Raw genomic sequence first — 18,595 nt, forward strand, 5'->3', positions numbered from 1 at the left:
ATAGAGGTACTTATGGATGAAATGATAGAATATCAGGGATTTGCTATAAAGTAACTCAGTATGGAAGTGGGAAAACAAACTAGGGTAGAGTTATGACAAGAGTAGCTTCCAGTTGCAAATTGCTGAGTCTGAGATTAGAGGTATGTGGGTTTATTACTCTTCCTACTTTTCTGTATATTTGGACATACCTATAAAAAAAAGATTAAAAACAAAAAGACCAAGGAGTCATCAAAGATGGGAGGGACGAATCATGATAACGCAGTGTAAGGGAACCCGAGAGAAATTTTCAACACTAAAAGGGGACAAATGCTCCCAGAGCCATTGAGGTCTGGGTCCCACCTGCGATCTGGCCTGGAAGAGACATTCCAGGCAGCAGACACAGCCTAATGGCAGGACTATGAAGCAACGCAATCCGCGTTCTAAACCAGGGAAAATCGACGTAATCCGTGGCACAGTCAATCGAGGTTAGACAAAAGGAGAATTTCCTACTTGCTAAAAACTGAAACAGGTCATCAAATAAATTATGGGATCTCCTTCTCTAAGGACCTTCCGAAATAGGATCGACAGAGCTGAAATGGCAGCGGCCTCGCTCATGTGGGGGTGGGGGAGGGTTCTGATCCGCCAGCTTCTCCAGGTCACCGAGGCCGGCAGGCCCCCGGGGCATGGAAAAGCCCGCAGCCTGGGCAGGCAAGCACCCATGCCTTCCCTCACCTCCTCTGCTCTCTGAACCTCTCCGGGAGCGCCAAGAACTTGGCGGGTTCAGGTTCTGCCCAGAATTATGGGGATTTTAGGGATCCAAGAGAGGTCAAAGCGGAGAAAGGGGGCTTGGTAGGGAGCGGCTGAATACGAATTCCCAGTATTCTTTTCATTTGCACCTGAATGAGCTTCGGCTTCCTACCCAGTCCCCGGTTACCTAAGCGCGGACTCTCCACCAAACAAACCTACCATCCCAGGCTCAGGAAGAAACCAGAACTATGGATATTGCCTTTGCTATGCGGACCAGGGCTGAACGTGGCCGACAGCTGCGGAGAGGCGCAGCGGGTCGGGGAGGAGGCGGGAACGGGCCACTCCGGGCCTGGGCTCGGGCAGATTCCTGAACCGCTTCCAGAAGGGTCAGGCGCGGGACTGACCCCAGGCACCCGGCTCCAGCCGACCCGGGGCCGGCAGCGCCGCCTCGGACCCAGGAGGCCCCCGGTCCCTCATCTCGCCGCCCGTGTGCTCCACGAGCATGACTTCGGGCGTGTGCACTTTCGCTACCGGGACGTGGGCTCTCTGCTTCGGTCCCCACACCCAGCTGTAAATACCTGGGTCAGCGTGTCCTGGGGTTGGAGAGGAGCCTCCTTGTCCAGTGCCAGGTTAGGGGTGGTTAATGGTGCGCGCAGGGACCGCCGCCCTCCTTGCACTCTCCCCAGGAGCCCCCCAGGCCCGAGCAGGGGAGAGGGCCCGATGACGTCATGGAACTGTTGGAGATTTAGCTCAGGAACCGCCGGAGAGGCCCTGGGACGCGTGTTCCATTTAAACCGACGGTGTACTATTCTCGGCTCCATTTTCCCAAATCCCGCATGGCAGATTTCCAGCTTACCCGAGACCTAAGCGGCCCTGGGGTTCTGAAGGAAATCAATACGTGCCGTCTAGGCCAAGATCCCCGGAGAATGGGCTTGCAAGTATGGGCTGGCAAGGCTCACTAGCATGGGTTGGGCCAAGAGGGCATGAAATCTCAGGTAGTGGAACAATCATTTCAGGCCGAAATATGCCTCATAGCACAGGTAATGTTATCATTAACTGTAATAACAACGCAGACAGCTAAGGAATGCTACCGTCTTCCAGAGATCAAACCCTGAAGTAGATGCTACCACCCCTCCCCTACCCCATTTTAGAGATGACAAATTGAAGCTCCAAAAGGTTAGGGAACTAAAGCAGGATCACGCAGCCAGAAAATGACAGAATCGAGATTCAAGCCCCATGTCTTTGTCTCCAAGCCCGGGCATGCTCTTTCTCAGACACCACGGTTGCCTCTCAGTTCAAATAGGTGCATTCCAGAGGCGGGGGCATCTTTCTCCCAGTCTCCAGGCTCCTCCCACCTCTTCTAGTCTATTTGACCCAGTCTGTCTATAACCCAGCGAGATAATGGGGTAAGGGGACAATGCGCCAGACAGCAGTGAGGCCTCTTTGCTCTTACAGAACCAGGTCGACGGTTTACAAGTTAATAACTAACACTCCTAGCTGGTTATGACTGGAGATGGAGGGGACAACCTACTCTGAAAATTGCAGTCGTTTTTTTTTTTTAAAGTTACTTTGTAGAATACTGTGTGCCAAAGACTGCTGTGCTAGTCCTATGTCTTTTTTTTTTTTTTTTTTTTTTTTTTACAGAGCTGGCACAGAGGCAATATGTAGTAATACTGATATCCAACACTGATGTGCCAGGCACTACTCTTAAGTACCCTACAAGACAGAGTGGTGGTGGGAAGATTTCAATTATTCAAAGAACAGCTGGAAGTTTAATTTTACTATAAGTCTAGCATCAGCAAAAGCTCCAATTTGCCTCACTGACTCTTTCATCTCCAGAGTGGGATGTAGCATTTGACTGCCTGGGTTTGCATCCTAGCTCTGCCAGCTTGTAGAGTGACAAGTTGTGTAGCCTTGAGAAGACACCATAACCCCTGTGCGACCCTCTCACTCGGGGGTAGCAATGGTGTCTCCATCCTCATGTTCACATAAGAATCCCAGGACCAACACAGTGTCCAAGGAAGCTCTTGCCAAACATGAGCTGCTAATATTATTATCATTACCGCTAGAAGAGAAGGAGCATTGTGACCAACAATGAATAAATTGAGGGGATGTCGAAGTAACTACAACGAAGAAGGAAAGTGGCTGTGTTGTCTAGGAGGTGATAAAGATGAGGGTATATGTGTACAAAGGATGGAAGACACTCCAAAATAAATTTTTAATAATTCACTAATTCTTTCTAGAAGAAAAAGAAGAATTTTTTTCTTAAACCCCCATGACAACAGCAGGGCGCTGTGGGTTGAGCCCATACTTTCAGGAGACTGCACACACACATCACATGTGCAAAGACAGAGTAGGGGCATGCAGTCAGATGGGAAAGCACAAAAGCAACTCAGCCTTGAAGCCTGGTTCAGGCAAGCTGAAGGCTACACAGAATGTCAGACAATGTCTGAAGCAAAAAAGAACAGGGAAACATAGCTCATTAGGACTTAGCCATTCCAAAAGAGTTTTTACCTTCTCCAGAGAGTAGCCCTAATGAAAAATCAAAGAACAAATGCTCAAGGTGGGTACCAGAGCCCAAAGTACATCAACAGAGAACTGACAGGCCTTGGAAAACACACACACATATGAATGTGTGGAAAATACACATATTTGAATAACTTGCTGGAAAAACCTAAATATGTCATCCAGGGACCACTTTAACAAACCTAGAAAACAGAGCGGGTTCCATCCAATGAGAAGCAAATAGACAAAGGTTCCAAGATTCTGGAATAAATTATGAACCAAACACACAGACATTCATGATTTAAAAGAGATCTCTTATTCCTTTACTAGTAGAGGTTATAGGGTGGTCATTTAGGAAATGCTGTTTGATCTCAGAGCAATGTCTTCTGTTTTAGTGGAAAGAACATGGGATTGAGGTCCAGAGACCTGGATACTAACCCCGCTCCATCTTTCATAAATTGGGTGACCACAGGCAAGTCCCTTAACCTTGCTGTGCCTCATTTGTGAAAGATAGGGCATTTTTCCTTGGTCCTTCTCCTCTCTAAGTTCCATGACTCCACAACATGATGAAAAGTGAGGTGAGTCAAAGTCCAGATGAGAGAATGCAGTGCCAAGAAAGCAGCCACACCTGAAAGCTGTCTAATGTGTGATGTCAAATGTGTTAAACTGACCAAGGGGGCAGCTTAAGAAGTTTGGTCCCTGTTTTGGCCCTTCATACACACGTATTAATGACTGGAGTGCTATGGCAAGGGTCATAGAATACAGATTTAAAATAAACTAGATGGACTGGAGAAGGCTTAGGCTGAATGTCAGATGAAATTAACAGACATAAATTTAAAGCCCTATGTGTAACTTATAAAGCAAAAATACCTACATGAGTTCAGGATAGAGAAGAGCAGCTGAGAAGTAGATGATGGGATGAGGTCTGGGTGTCTGAAATGCCCACCCATTCAAGCCATCATCCAGTGGCTAAAAAAAGAGCTATTGCAACCATGATCACACCTACCAGTAAGGATAATGACAATGGGGGACACGTGTTGAGCATTTACACGGGCTCCCCATGCTACCTCATTTCTGGGATGTGATCGTGTGATAGGCTCCCATCCTGGGGCAGTACTGGTGCCATGGCAGCCTATGCCATCTGATTGTGTCAGGGTGTTGTTTTCAATGCTGAGGCTCTGTGGCATAGGAGAGTAACAAACTGTAGTGCGTCCAGAACAGGACAACCGAGATGGGGAAAGTCTGAAAACCAGACTCCTCAGGAGAGGCGGAGAGAGCTGATAGTGCTTGGCTCAGAGGAGGCACAACCAAATGGTAGTGAGCGAAGGAGGAGAACTGAATGAGTGGCTAAGACTTCTGCTCTGACTGCCCGCCCTCAAACCTGTGCGCTGCCACTTATAAGTTGTGTGACTTTGGGCAAGTTATGTAACCACCTCTGTGCCTCAGTTTCCTCAAATGTAAATGGGAGTAGTCATAGTAAGGAATTTGTAAGATGATTATGAAGGTAATGAGTGTGTGTAAATGCTTACCTGGCAGACAGCTGTGCTTAATACATATGCTGCTGTGATTGTCATCTTGTGTCTGGTAAGCTGTCCCCACAGAGGAAGGGAAAGCCATTCTGTCTGGCTTCAGAAGGAAGAATAGGACCCATAAGGATAGCAGGAAGAGAATCTGGTTTAACATGAAGACGTTTTTCAAATGATGAGAACTTCCCAATGAAGAAATGAGTTCCCAGTTCCCAGATAAGCTCATTCTATTCCATTTTGTAGTTAGTAAAAAGAGTCATAGGGATGATAAGATACCATAAATAAAGTACTTCAAAGAAATCAAGGAATAAGCCAATATGAATGGCAGTAAGTCCTGCCTTTCTATTCCTTCTCTGCTGATTTCTCAAAGACAGTGAATTTTTGTTGCATGCAGGATAAAGAGCTTGGGCTTTGCAGTCAAATTCCCTAATTTTGAATCCCTACTCTGTTATTTAGCAGCTGTGCAACCTTGGATAACTTAGGTCACCTCTGGTCAAGGATTTTCCTTCTGTAAATGAAGTAAACTACCTACAATCCTGAGGAACAAGGATCAGAGCTAATACAGTTTTTGCTGCATTAGTAAACATTATGCCAAACTGGGCTGAGCTTATAGCTATTTGAGACAGGCAAATTCAAGCCTTCTGGCCTTTTGTACCTGGCAGGGCATGCGGGTGGTGGAGGTTGGACAAAGAAACTCTGCTACATCAGCAAGCACATAAGCCAAAATTGTACTTACGATACAAACACTGGAGACAGGCAATTTCTGAAAGCCTTCCAAATCTTAAAGTCTTGTACTTACCACAGGAGTATAAAATCTAAGGGAGTAAAATAAAATTTTTCTGTCATTTGTTGAGAATCTACTATGTGTTAAGTTCTGGACTCAGTGTCCCACCAAATCTTTGCAATGGTTAAGAAGGGGCAGAATTGATGATAGTGAAGTTAGACTAGAAAACAGGTTTGTAATTGTCTTGTGAACCATCCCTAAAGGCCCTTTAGATTTACACAGGATCCCTGGAGCCTCTATCTTCCCGAGAGCTGATCAGGACTGCATCTTGCATCTCACTACAGTGGCCGAAGCATTGAACTAGAGCTACTTTACTCAAGATTCAGTTTCTAACAGGGGCAGGCTGGTGGCTGAGGGCCTGTCACATCCTTCATGAGAACCCCCCCACACACACACACATACACACAGCCCCTTGGGGTCAGATATGCTGAGGACACTAATGGATGACCTTTTCTCTCTGCCCCTCAGTGTGACGGGGTTGGGGTGGACCTGAGCAACATCTTCCTTGAAGGCATTGCCATTCTCAACATTCCCAGCATGTACGGTGGCACCAATCTCTGGGGAGAAACCAAGAAGAACCGGGCTGTGATCCGGGAAAGCAGGAAGGTCGTCATTGACCCCAAGGAACTGAAATTCTGTGTCCAAGGTAAGCCAGGCATGAGGAAAGTCACTGTAAGTCAGCGCCCTGGTGGGAGGAGCATTCAGATGGGTGTGTTAGCAAACTGCATCAGATTCTACAGCCTGACAAGGACCCATTGTTCTGGGGGTACACTGACAAATTGTCCCTGATGTTGCAAAGCTTACAACCTAATTGAGAAAAGAAAATTAACAATAAGGGAGCCCTAAATGACAGTAGTCAAACTGTGGGATTCCATGAGGTCAGGAGTCAAATGCTGCTCCTGTTAAGGTTCCCGGTGTCCTCCAATAAAGCCAACAGACAGTTCTCAACCTTGATCTCACTTCACCTGTCAGCAGCATTTGGCCCAACTGGTCACTCCCTCTTCCTGGAAATACTGTTCACTTGGCTCTAGGACTCCACAAGTTCCTGGTCTTCCTCCTACTCCCTGGTGCATCTTCTCACTCTCTTTCGTTGATTCTTCATCTTCTCTCTAAACTTCTTGCTGGTGGGTCCCTAGGCAAGGATCTGGACCCTCTTTTCTGTCTACTGACTTTCCTGATGACCTCATCCAGTCATGAGACTTTATTTAAATACTGAGTATTGATGACTCAGCATGTCCAAGACTGAACTCCCGCCGTCCTTCCGCAAACCTCTCCACCCATAGCCTTCTTCATCTCAGTTGATGATTCCAACCTTCTCCTGCTTGAGCCAAAACACTTGTCATGATCCTTGGCTCCTCCTTTGTCTCACATCTCATATCTAATCCATCATAAAATCTGGTAACTCTACTTTTAAAAAACACCCAGGATCCAGTCACTTCCTACCACTGCATTCCTAACCCCTTCATCTGAGCCACTGTCCTCTGTTCCCTGGATTCCTACAGATCCTCCTAACTGGAGTCCCTGCTTCTACTTCTGCCCTGTACAGTCTGTGCTCACCCCTGCATCAGCGTACCCCTGGGAAAATGTCAGACTAGGCAGGCCACTGTCCTGATCAAAATCCTTCTGTGGCTCAGAGTAAAAGATCTTCACGTGGCCTTAGAGGGCCATAGAAGGTCTGGCCTCCTGTTAACTCTGAGACTTCATCTTCTCCTCCCCGCTGACCCCCTCTCCTCTGCCACCCTGCTCCTCTAATACAGAAAGCTGTTTCCATAGACCAACTCTCCTTTCTGCCTAGAACAACTGGGTAGGGTGCCTTAGAGGACATCAGGGTCTCTTTTAACCCCCTTTTAACCCCCCAGGGCATATTCTGAGAGTACCCTTAAAACCACCTCCAGTCCTACATGTTCCCAGCCATTTCCACCAATGAACCAAGTGGGGACTCAGTCAGAGTTCCTGGCAGCTCCGATTCCTCTTCGAGTGGATGAATGGCCCCCGCTGACCCTCAGGGGCTCCCAGACTGGTCAGCTGGCCCAGAGAAACCAGGTCTGGGGCACTGGCAAAGACACCATACTAAGAGGCAGGAGACAGGGTTGGAGTCCAAGTGCTGGCACTGACCTATTTTTGGCATCTCAGTTTATTTTTGCCATAAAACCAGCATCCCATGTAAAATTTTGATAGCTGAATGGATGGGATTGAATGGCATCATCGGTTCTTAAACCAGGCCTCAAACTTTCATTTGTTGAAGATGAAGGTTCCTGGGCCCTCACCCAGATCTACCTAATCCATCTCTGGGTTGGTTCCTGGGACTCTAAATTGGTAATGAGCTCCCCAGACAACTCTGATGGACTGCCAGGTTTAAGAAGCACTGACAGACAAGTGTCTGTGAATCTGGGTCTGTGTTCTTTGATGTCCCAGACTGTTCGTGCTAAGATTGGATATGATCCCACAGTTGAAGGAGACAAACTTGGCTGACTTTCAAAGAGAGGGGTTACTTGCTTATTTCAGACCCATCTGTTAGATTGTTATATTCCAAGGTGAGGTCATCAAGAGGGTTTGTCTCCACACCTCTGTCCTTTAAGACAGGACTTGGGAATTTTTATTTCTCTGTTGCCCTCTTAAATCCCCTTTATTTCACACAATAAACTTTCCAATTTGTATAAATTATTAAACGGAATAATGGGTTCCTCCTTCCTCCCTTGGCAGGGGAAGCAGAGGGTGGGGGAAGCACTGGAGGTCATAGAAAGGTTGTGCAGATTTTCTCACCCTGGTGCCCCGACCACAACCCCCACTCTGGCACCCAGCCCCATCCGAACAGAAGCAGGGTAGGCTCCTCCCCCACCCTCCACCCAGGGGCTTGCGGAAGCTCTAGCTGAAGACATGTTCTAGTTTGGACTCAAGGGCAATCTTTGTCTTCCCCTTACATATCTGATCATGTATCTTCCCCTTCAAGCAAGGATGATGTGTCTGCTGATCGCCCTTGACCATCATGTACAGGAACTCTCTCCCCCAAATCCCCCTTTCCCACCCCAAGAATGTGCTTTCAGAGCTAAAAATGAAGCTACTTCCTGTTCTTTAGATGAGGACATGAGCTGATCAGAGCAGAGGCCAAGGAGGGGGCCTGGCTTCTGGGCTTTACAAAGACACCAACACTGAGCTTTTTTTTTGAAAGGGCCATGATCTCATATAAGTTGAAATGTTAATGGGGAAAAGCTAGAGACAACCTATTTTAGCAAAAGCATTGGCCTAGGTGCCAAGAGTCCTGGGTTCCAGTCCAGATGCTGCTTCCCACTAGCAACACTGGGCAAGTCCTTTCAGTTGGGGTTTCAGTTTTCCTTATCTGTAAAACAGGCAAATCATAGAGGTTCCCATAAATCACAGGTTCCTCCTGGCTCCACAAAATCAAGGCATGGCCAGGTTTTGGTCTAGGTGAACTCCTTGAACAGAATTATACGACAGGTTTCTTTGTTCTTTCAGTGTTTTTTGTCCCACAATTTATATGCCAGCAGCTAAGAAGTCAGGGATCCCTGTCTGCAGGGCCTTTGTTTGTTGGGATTCTTTATTCTGACAATTTCAGTGGTATTGGAAGTGAGGGAGAAGTCAGGAGAGAGTAGTGGGAAGGAAGTGATTTATCATAAAAAGTATAAGAAGAAATGACAATAGAAGGGGTTACTTTCAAATCTCTCTCATCACAGATCAGTCTTCTTGCAGAAGCAATCTAAGAAAGGTTGTCAAGATTATCATAGAATGAGTTCTATAAAAACACTGGCTGATTAGAAAACAATAAGGGATACTGGGTAAAGCACCAAGTTTGCAGTTGAATGACATGGCTTTAAATTTAGGCTTTACACTTCCTAGTTTTGCAAACTTTGGGAAATTACACAAACTCCCTAAGTCCCAGCTTCCTCATCTGTAAAATGGGCATAATAATACCTAGCTTGTTACAAAGGTGATCCATTTATAGCATAAACTCAAACTTTTTAAATATTTAGACTTACACCATCAATTGTACCTACTCTGTCCCTTCTTGATCTTTCAGATTCCAGGGATGGAGTCTGGGTGTTATTCATCTTTGAATTCCCTAGTCCAGTGTAGTTAGTCAAACAAAGGTTGTTGGATCAAAGAGAAGTACATGGGCATTGATTCTTTTTAGCTTTTACAACACCAATGAGAATAGTGACAGACTGTCTCTTGTATTTATATTCCATTGTGGCTTGCAACAGTTTTACATTTATTAACTTAATGTGATCCTAACCAAAAACCCACGAGCAAAGTTGTATCTCCTCCCCTCCATATCACTGTTGTGTAGTTGGGGAAAACAGAGCTCCAGGTGGGTAGGACTTAAAGAATTTATGTCCAGTGGTGGCCTCAGACCAGGTCCATGATTCCTAACCTAGCCCCAAGAGGCTAGGGTCCAATTAGAAAATTTATCTAAGGTCCTACTGTGTGTATTGCACAAGTCAGGCACTCAGGAAACAGGAAACATCTATGACCCAGTCCAAGGAAAGGCTCCAGATATACTTGTGGAAATTCTGCTTCCCCTGCAGGGCCTACCCCAAGGTTCATCTCCTTCCTGGAGCCTATTGTGGTACCTCTAGAAATGAGTCCAACTCCTGAATTCCTAGAGCACTTAATTTTGCCCTCGGTCTTGCAGTACAGTGATTATAGAAAGCCTTGCTGCATAGGCATGTACATCCACATCATCTTTCTCCTGCCAGTATTTGGAAAATGGGGAGCACGTGTTCTTTGTCTTGGTGTCCTTTCCAAGCCTAACATCCTACCTGGCTCACATTGTTCTGTGGAAATGTTTGCTGGAGGGAGGGACAGAGGGGGAAGGACTCTTGCCTTTGGTCTGCCAGCATAGTGGACAGTAGATTCTGGAGCTGGATAGAAACAGGCATTTAGTGAAAAATCTTGGGGGGGAAAAAAGGGTTCTGAAGAGTTACATGTACTGTGAAACAAAGAATTCGGTTTCATTAAACCATTAGAAACTTTTTGATAAGTAAGATATGCCCACTATCTTCAAATAAGTAATTGAAATATAGCTTAGAGGACTTTTAATTTAGAGTCAGTGTGGAGTAAGGAACTAGACATTGGACTATAAGTTAGAAGAGTCAGGTATTCCCCTCACCAGCCAGGTGACATTGGTTGGGTCACTGAACCTCTCCAAGGCTCCATTTCAACCCTTACAAAATGGAAACAATTACAGTCTCTCCCTCAGCATTGTTTTGAGGGTTAAAGGAGATCATCCACGTAGAATTTAGCAGAGTGCCTGGTCTGAGCAGAGAACATGCGGAGCACTTGATCAATAGTAATCAGAATTACTGTTAAGCGGTAATTGGAAGGTGGTATTTAGTATATGATAAGAAAGGGGCCAAATTTAGAATTTCACTCTCTTGACCTCTGCTTCAGGAATTTGGTTTAGATTATCTTTAAATCACCTGTAGCTCTAACACCGTATAACTCTATGGTTCTTTGTTGGCACTGTGCTTAAATGTGTTTGGCTGTTGCTGCCAGTGTGGGCTTATACCCGAGTTGCCTGTCCAGTGAACTAAGGGGAGGGTAAACAATGCCCAGTCTTGCCAGGAAACCAGGTGAAGTACCCAGGGCAGGGCACAAAGCTGGATCTGTCCCCACGGGACTGGTGAGTGGGGCCTGGAAACTCTGCCATTGTTTCCCTCTGGCCCCAGCCTACGTATGAATGCAGAGACTTCCTGCACATTTCCGCAAACTCTTCCCTCAGCCTCGTACCTGCCCCAATCCAGCCTTCAGCCTTGAGCCAGGAGCAGCCCGGAGGCTGCATCACCCACACCTGCCCACCTCCAGCTATCTGTTTTAAAGCAACATTCCTCTTGGACAGAGAGCTAAAATCTCCCCAGAATTTCTTTAGATAATAATTTTTGCACTTTCTGGTAAACAAAGATAGGGAGCAGACACCATCAGTGGAATACATACTTCAGGCGGGAATTGAGTTGATTCCCTAGCAATAGGGACAGGCTTTCCGTCATTAGTCAACACACTCACAAAACACCTACCAAGTGCCAGCCACCAGGGAACAACGATGAGCAAAAACAGACATAGTCCCTATAGCCATTAGGGCATGTGGGAGCCAGGCCTCAATAACATAATCCCACAGAGAGGTACAGAGTTAGGATCCGTGATAAGTGCTAAGAAGGATAAGGCTACCCAGGACCCCAGCAATGCCAGCTGGCCAATTGGTAGCTCACAGCTATGCCTTGCTAACCTGGTGCTCAAACCAACTGAGCAAGCAGGCATTCACATGGGCACCATTCTGGCAAATGCATACTGTCATCAATCCTGCCTCCCAGATGCCAAGGTCTTGCTTGGGAAGGGGAAAATTCTCCCACTGCAAAATCACCTAACTCCATTACTTTGCAGGCACATGAGGTTCAGTCTACCCACACACTGTGCCCATGTGGAATTTTGTTAATTGTACAGACCATACCTTGAATCTCAAAGCAAGAGAACGAGACACCAAGCCAGCCATTTCAGTTACACTCCCATGGCGGGAGCTAGAGCTCAGATGAGACAAAGTAATTGCGACACATTGAGTTCATTGCTTTACAGGACTTTCGTTTCATGTGTATGAAACCCTAACACAAAGTGGCCTGTTGGATCAGGAGCTGTCCAGGGTTTAGGTTCCCAATTTTCCCATTTGGTGGTCTGACCAGCCAGCCACTTATACTCATTAGGGTTGAGAGAAAATAGAAGTGCTCCTAAAAAAGTGTGCATTTCACAGAGGCCTCTTTGGCCCAGGTCTCTCCTGGGGATTGAGACAGAGCAATGCTCTGGGGGGTGCATGCAGTGGGACTCCCCTCAGCACTGCAAAGTAACCATGGCAACGAACATGTCATCCCTCTTAAAACAGTTTCCAGCCTAGAGACTCCTCTTTGTTCTTCAGAGGAAATCACAGCTTTGTCATTCAGTGCTTCAAGGAATCAACATGCCCCAAATGAGGCATATCTCTCCCGCTCTTTACACACCCTCTCCCCTCTCCGAAAGCCCACTGCCCCTCTGTGTTCCCTGCTTTGTTCATGGCACCACCTGTTGCCCAGACTAGAGACCCAGAGTCGTGCATTTTCCCCTCACAGCTGGCTGGTGGAGCTTTCCTATAATTATCTCTTACATGGTGTGTCTCCCACCCAACTGTGAGCTCCTCAGCTCCAGATATCATAGTCCCCCTCTATCCATGTGCCTGGCATAGTCTCTGAGACCTCAGAAGGGCTTATTAATAGTGGTTGACCTAAATGACCCAGGTCAGGGGCACCTGGAGTGGTGAGTTAGGGAACTGTGTTTGAGTTGATCTATCAGAAAAAAATGGGATTTGTATGTGATGCTCATATACAACATTACACATTCCTGTGCCAACATCAGCCTGTACAGGAGGCCAAGAGGTCCACCTCCTGTCCTCTTCCCTTCCCCAAGCTGCTGTCTGTTCCCAGCTGACTACATTAGACTACATCAGGCAGCCACTCTCATGGCATCTGTCAGGGCTGGGACTCTGCAGGTTAGGCAAGGTATGTTTCTGCAGCTTCCAAACAAAGGCCACAAAGCCTGGTTCTCAGATAAAGAGCCTGTTTCTATAGAAACTATGGTGTTTCCTATGTAGCACCGAAATCCCAGAATCACAGTTCTCTTAGAAATGTAGAGATCATTTTGTCCTTTAGCTAAGGAAAGTGTGAGCCAGCAAGGTGACGTGGCCAAAGCCCGACTGAAGTGCAGGTCCTTTAGCCCACACAGGCCAGCCCTTGATCCACCAGCAGGTAGGCTGGCAAACTTTTTCTGTGAAGGGCCACATAGTGACTATTAAAAACTTAGGCTTTGTAAGCAGTACAGTCTCTGATGCAGTCACTCAACTCCATCTGCTTAGCAAGAAAGCAGCCATAGACAATACACAAGCAAATGAGGATGGCTGTGTTCCATAACAACTTTGTTTACACAAACAAGCAGCAGGCTGGATGTGGCCCTTGAGCTGTGGTTTGCCCATCTGCACAGAACCTCATGTGGTTCACAACCAGCAACAAGGATGTCACCTGAGAGTGTCAGAAATGTAGACTCAAGTCCCAGGCCAGACCTGCTGAAGCCACGTCTGCATTTTAACAAGATCCCCTGGTGATCTTATATGTACTGAAGTTTGACAAGGACTGCATTGTGGGCCTGGCTGCTCCCCCTAAGAATGCCAAGAAGAAACTTCACGGATTAGAAAAATGAGACCAGGGAGATTAACTGACCTCTCCAAGGTCACACAAATAGGTGGATCTTGGACTAGAGTCCAAGTCCTAGTATTCCAAATACTGAATTCTTTCTACACACATAAGTGCTCACCCAAGCATCTCCATTTCTGGCTATCTCCAACCCAACTCAAATGCACTAGAAATTCAAACCAAGCAGTCCTTCATTCTTAGCTCACTCCTGAGCCAAGCTGTGTCTCCACTCCTCCCCGACTCCCAGCCCAAGAACTGGGAGGGGCCCGTGAAATAGAATTGTGCCTCTGGAGGCTGCTCTGCAGAGGAGAAACTTGCTCACACAGGTTTAAGCTGGAGTTAAACTCCAACATAATTCCTGCCTTAGGAGGTTTGCTGCTCAAAATAGAACCACAGAGAGAAGGAACCTTTCATTTTTCACATGCAAAAGAAATTTCTAGACTGACTCTTTGGCAGATCCTAGATGCTTTAGATGTTTCCCTCTTGCTTGCCCCATCTTGGCCCACACACCAGCTCCGATGCCCCTGTAGCAGCTTGTCAACCATTAATACCAGGTGCCTCCTTAGACCCAGCCCACAGCTGGCCACACACTCTGCACAGCCTGAATCTTGGTGTTCTACTTGATCTACTTCTAATTTGTGCGAGAAGTATTTCATCTCCTTAATCAATAAATATGTATTAGGCTGTTATTTACTGAGGACTTACTTATGGGCCAAGCCTATTGCATATTTGACTACAGACCTTCCTTGACTTACAGTGGGGTGACATCCTGATAAATCCATCATAAATTGAAAATACCATAAATTGAAAAATGAAAAATGAGACCAGGGATATTAATTCAGCTAACCTACTGAACATCAAAGCTTAGCCTTGCCAACCTTAAATGTGCTCAGAACACCTTCATTAGCCTACAGTTTGGAAAAAGCATCGAATACAAAGCCTGTTTTATAATGAAGAGTTGATTATCTCACGTAACTTACATACTGAAAGTGAAAAATATAATGGTACAGAACGGTTTTAAGTTTATAGGCTGTTGAACCCTGTGATCACGTGGCTGGTGGAGCTGACCTGGCCGCCCCTGCGCAGCATCAGGAAAGGATCCAATTGCGTTTCGCTAGCCCGGGGAAAAAAACAAATTTAAAATTCCAAGTATAGTTTCTACTGAATGAATATCACTTTCACACCATTGTAAAGTCAAAAATTCGTAAGTCAAACCGTTGTTAAGTCAGGAACTATCTGTATTTAATCCCTTTTATGGCTGAGGACACAGGGGCTGATGGGGCTAAGTGACTGGCTCAAGAACACGGACAATACAATAGAGCCTGGATTCAAACCTGCCTTCAAGGATCTGCAGAGCTCCAGGTACTGGAGAGGATGCAAGCAGAAGTGTAACGCGGTCCAGACCTCTAGTACTTCGCAGTCTACATATGAGAATGTGTAGAACAATCCTGTTAACACTGGCATGAGAGGCAAGTACCCTAGAATGGCAGAGAGTATGACAAGGTGAGGGCAAGAAAAAGAGGAGCTTTCCTTAGGAACTGAATCCCCAGCTGCCTGGCGCTGGGCCATGCACCTAGGAGGTGAGCAATAATATGTGATGTATGACTGAAAGAATGAATGAACAAGATACAATGAATGTGTGCTAATTTGAAGCTGATAAGGACTTGACACTGAATAAGAGAGGGGGAACATGGACTAGAGCACTAGCACACAGAAGTAGCCAAAGGGAAGGCTGGAAAGATAGAGACCCTTGAGTAAACATGCTATGGAGTTTTTACATGGTCCTCTGACTAATAGGACATGAATGTTTTTCAGCAGAAACAATAGGATGTGGGAGTAATGTGCAGTCTGGATTAGAAGAAAGGGAAAGGAATGTGTGGCAAGGAGACCAGTGAGGAGACTAAAGCAGAGCACAGGCTCACAGCCCTCAGGCCTTGAACTGGGAGTCAGTGGCCCAAAAGGTGCAATGGACACAAGCCAACAGGAAGTAGGGAATAGACAAAGGGAGTGCTGCTGCCACGTGGTGATTCCTCCCTCTCCCCAAACTACCCAACAGGATCCCAGCTTCTTCTACCCACAAACACAGCCTTCTGCCTGCCTCCACACCCGAACTCCTCCCCATTACCAGCAGCTTCTGTTGGCAGAACGGATGCCTTAAGCAGGGACCTATGTCTTTTCCACCTGCAGTTTGCTGCCAGCACCCCTCTTTTCCAATTTTCAGGCCAATTTGTCCAATACTTGTTAAGCATCTGTGTGAATTTAGCACTAGATTCTGAAATATTTTACACTCATCATCTCATTTTAATGCCCTTGAGAGACACTTTATAATTAGATAAAAGAGGCCCAGGGAGGTTAATTGATTTGTCCAGGGCACACTAATTGGTGGACTGGGCACTAGAGCTGCATCCTAGTATCCCAAACACAGCATTCCTTCCATGCACAGCATGATACCCTCCCCTACATCCCCATTTCTGGCCAATCCTGAACCATAACTAGAAAAAAATCCCTTCCGAGCACAACTTTCCTCTAGTTTTGACTTTCTGGGTCAGGTGGGTATTGTGTGTATCTCTGAGCTGGAATTAGTTGTGTTGGTGTAGATGTCTGCAATGGTACCTTACATGTGTCACATCTGAGAATACGGTTTGAGTTGAGCTGGAAAAAAACCTCACCACCAATTGATGCATTTTATTACATACACTGTACCTGGAATTGAAGATTCTTCAGCTCAGTGGGCAAAGTAATGCCAGATAATACACCAACTAGTATTGTATCTTCAGGCCAAGAAACTCAGAATTCCATTTAATAAGACTGTGTTCCCAAGAAGTCCCTTCTGAGAGTTGAGAAGAGGCTCACTCACTTCCATGCTCACTTCCCTGTCCTCAGACACCCTATCACTCCAAGATACGTTGTCTCTGCCCCAAATCCTTTATTCAGAGATTATTTTTGGAGTCAGACAGGCCTTGGTTTGAATTCCAGCTTTACCATGTACCAGCTTTATAACATTAGGCAAGTTCTTCAACCTCTCTGAGCCTCAACTTTTTTAAATATTGGGATAATTGTTTAGTATCAGAGTTGCCACAAGGATCAAAAGGCCTTGCCTAGAGTCATGCCCAGTAATGGTCATTCTCTACATGTCCTCATTGGGACCACCAAGTCAAGATTCCCTATAGCCCCCTGCCTTCCAGGCCTTATTAGACATTCTGCCCCTGGGTTTCCTTTAGAAGTGTGGTTGATGTCAGACCCTCACTTCAGAGCCATTTCCAGGGGATCATTTCTTTCTAAGAGATTCCCCAGCACACCAGTCTGCCAGCACACTGCCTCTCCCCCTGGAAAGCAACTGACCGTCAGCATAGAGAGGAGCAGAAGCCCCTGTCCCCACGGGACAGCTTTTATCTGAGCACCGCCAACCAGGACGAGAAAAAGCCATACAGAGAAGGGCCTGCTCTTCCCTCTGCCCCACCACATAAGCAGGCTTTCAGGAACCAGGGACAATGGCCACTGTGAGCCGGCACTTGCTCTTTCCCTTGCCTCGGCGTACAGTAGCACAGAACATCCTGTCTTCTTCTAGTGGGAGGAGTGGCGAGGACTGCTGACAGTCTACTCTTGATCCAGACAGGAAAGCCAGCCACCACCTTTGCTGAAGAGTTCAAATACACTTTAGGGATACATTGTCCCCACCTCCAATCAGGTAAAATGGGGGACTCAAGGAGGGAAGTGACTTGCCCAAGGTCACACAACTCGATAGACAACCAAGACAAAAATCCCCTACCTGCTGGACCAACACATTCCCTCTCCCTCTGACCCTGCAGCCCCTCTCCTCACAAAGTGGTGGCTCAGACATGCTTTTCCTCCCTACGTGTTTCCATCTGGATTATCCAGAGTCAAAGACCACACCATATCCTCTGGCCAGTTTATGCCCTGATGGAGTGTCACAGATCCCTGGTAGTAGAAGAAATCTGCAAGCTAATGTGATAAAGGCAGGGCACTAAAGAAGTCCCCTCAGAGTGGGTACCCAGCTGGGCTAGGGCTGTCAAAACCGATCTCTGAATGATCTCTAGATCCTACTCTGCAAGGAGGCTTGCTCAGTCCAGGAACAGGGGAAGACAACATGGATCCTATGGGATTGTGTAACAACACATACATACATACACACACAGGCATACAAATGCAGGAGAAGGAAAGGGACTAAAGGAATTCATCTCCACACAAAAAGCTGAGTGTCCTCCCTTCTTTAGAGTGAACAAGACAGAAATGGGGATGCTTTACTTTCCAGGAGGGGTACTTAACCTTAAAATCTCAAGGTCACAGCACCTGCATGCTTCCTGGTATCTCTGCTTTTCTCTTCCTCAGCACCCTGTTCTTCCCTTGCTCCCCCTCCCTCTTTCCTCACCCATGTCCCCTCCTCCTCTCCTTCTTCCCCCTCCTGCACTGCCTTCTCTGGGTGACATTCATCACCATCTGCCCAAGGCCGTGCACTTACCGTGTAGCAAAGCCAGACTTTCCCAAGGATGTCCCTGTGTAAGGAAACAAAGTCACAGTAACAGCCAGTTTCTTGAGGGCCTTCTGTATGCTTCTGTATGCAGGGCAGGGGATGGCTTCCCCTGCAACCCTGACAGCAACCCTGCCAGTGAGTTATTATATCTGCATCTCCCAGGTGAGGGGCAGACTCAGAGAAGCTCCGTCACTTCTCCAATGTGATAGAACTAGTGGGTGCTGAGCGACAGTCTGTCCAAAGCCTGCGCCCTGTGCTTCACAACTTGTCTCAGGAGTGCTTTCCTTTGGTGGGGCTTACAGAGTGCCAGGGAAGGAGCCCTCCTGTCTGTGTGGTGTGC

The 18,595-nt window shown here is 46.7% G+C and overlaps 1 protein-coding gene across 7 annotated transcripts in view; it reads left to right on the forward strand.

The window, feature by feature from the left end:
• DGKG (diacylglycerol kinase gamma) overlaps positions 1 to 18,595 on the forward strand; it is a 204,762-nt gene that overhangs the window by 154,314 nt on the left and 31,853 nt on the right. For all 7 annotated transcript variants that reach the window (XM_017648802.3, XM_037024175.2, XM_017648801.3 and 4 more), the window contains one exon: positions 6,010 to 6,187. In XM_017648802.3, the coding sequence (XP_017504291.1) occupies positions 6,010 to 6,187 (178 nt within the window). The remainder of the gene's footprint in view (positions 1 to 6,009; positions 6,188 to 18,595) is intronic.

Source organism: Manis javanica, chromosome 3 (genome assembly GCF_040802235.1).
Source record: "Manis javanica isolate MJ-LG chromosome 3, MJ_LKY, whole genome shotgun sequence".
In the NCBI taxonomy this organism is placed as follows: Eukaryota; Metazoa; Chordata; class Mammalia; order Pholidota; family Manidae; genus Manis; species Manis javanica.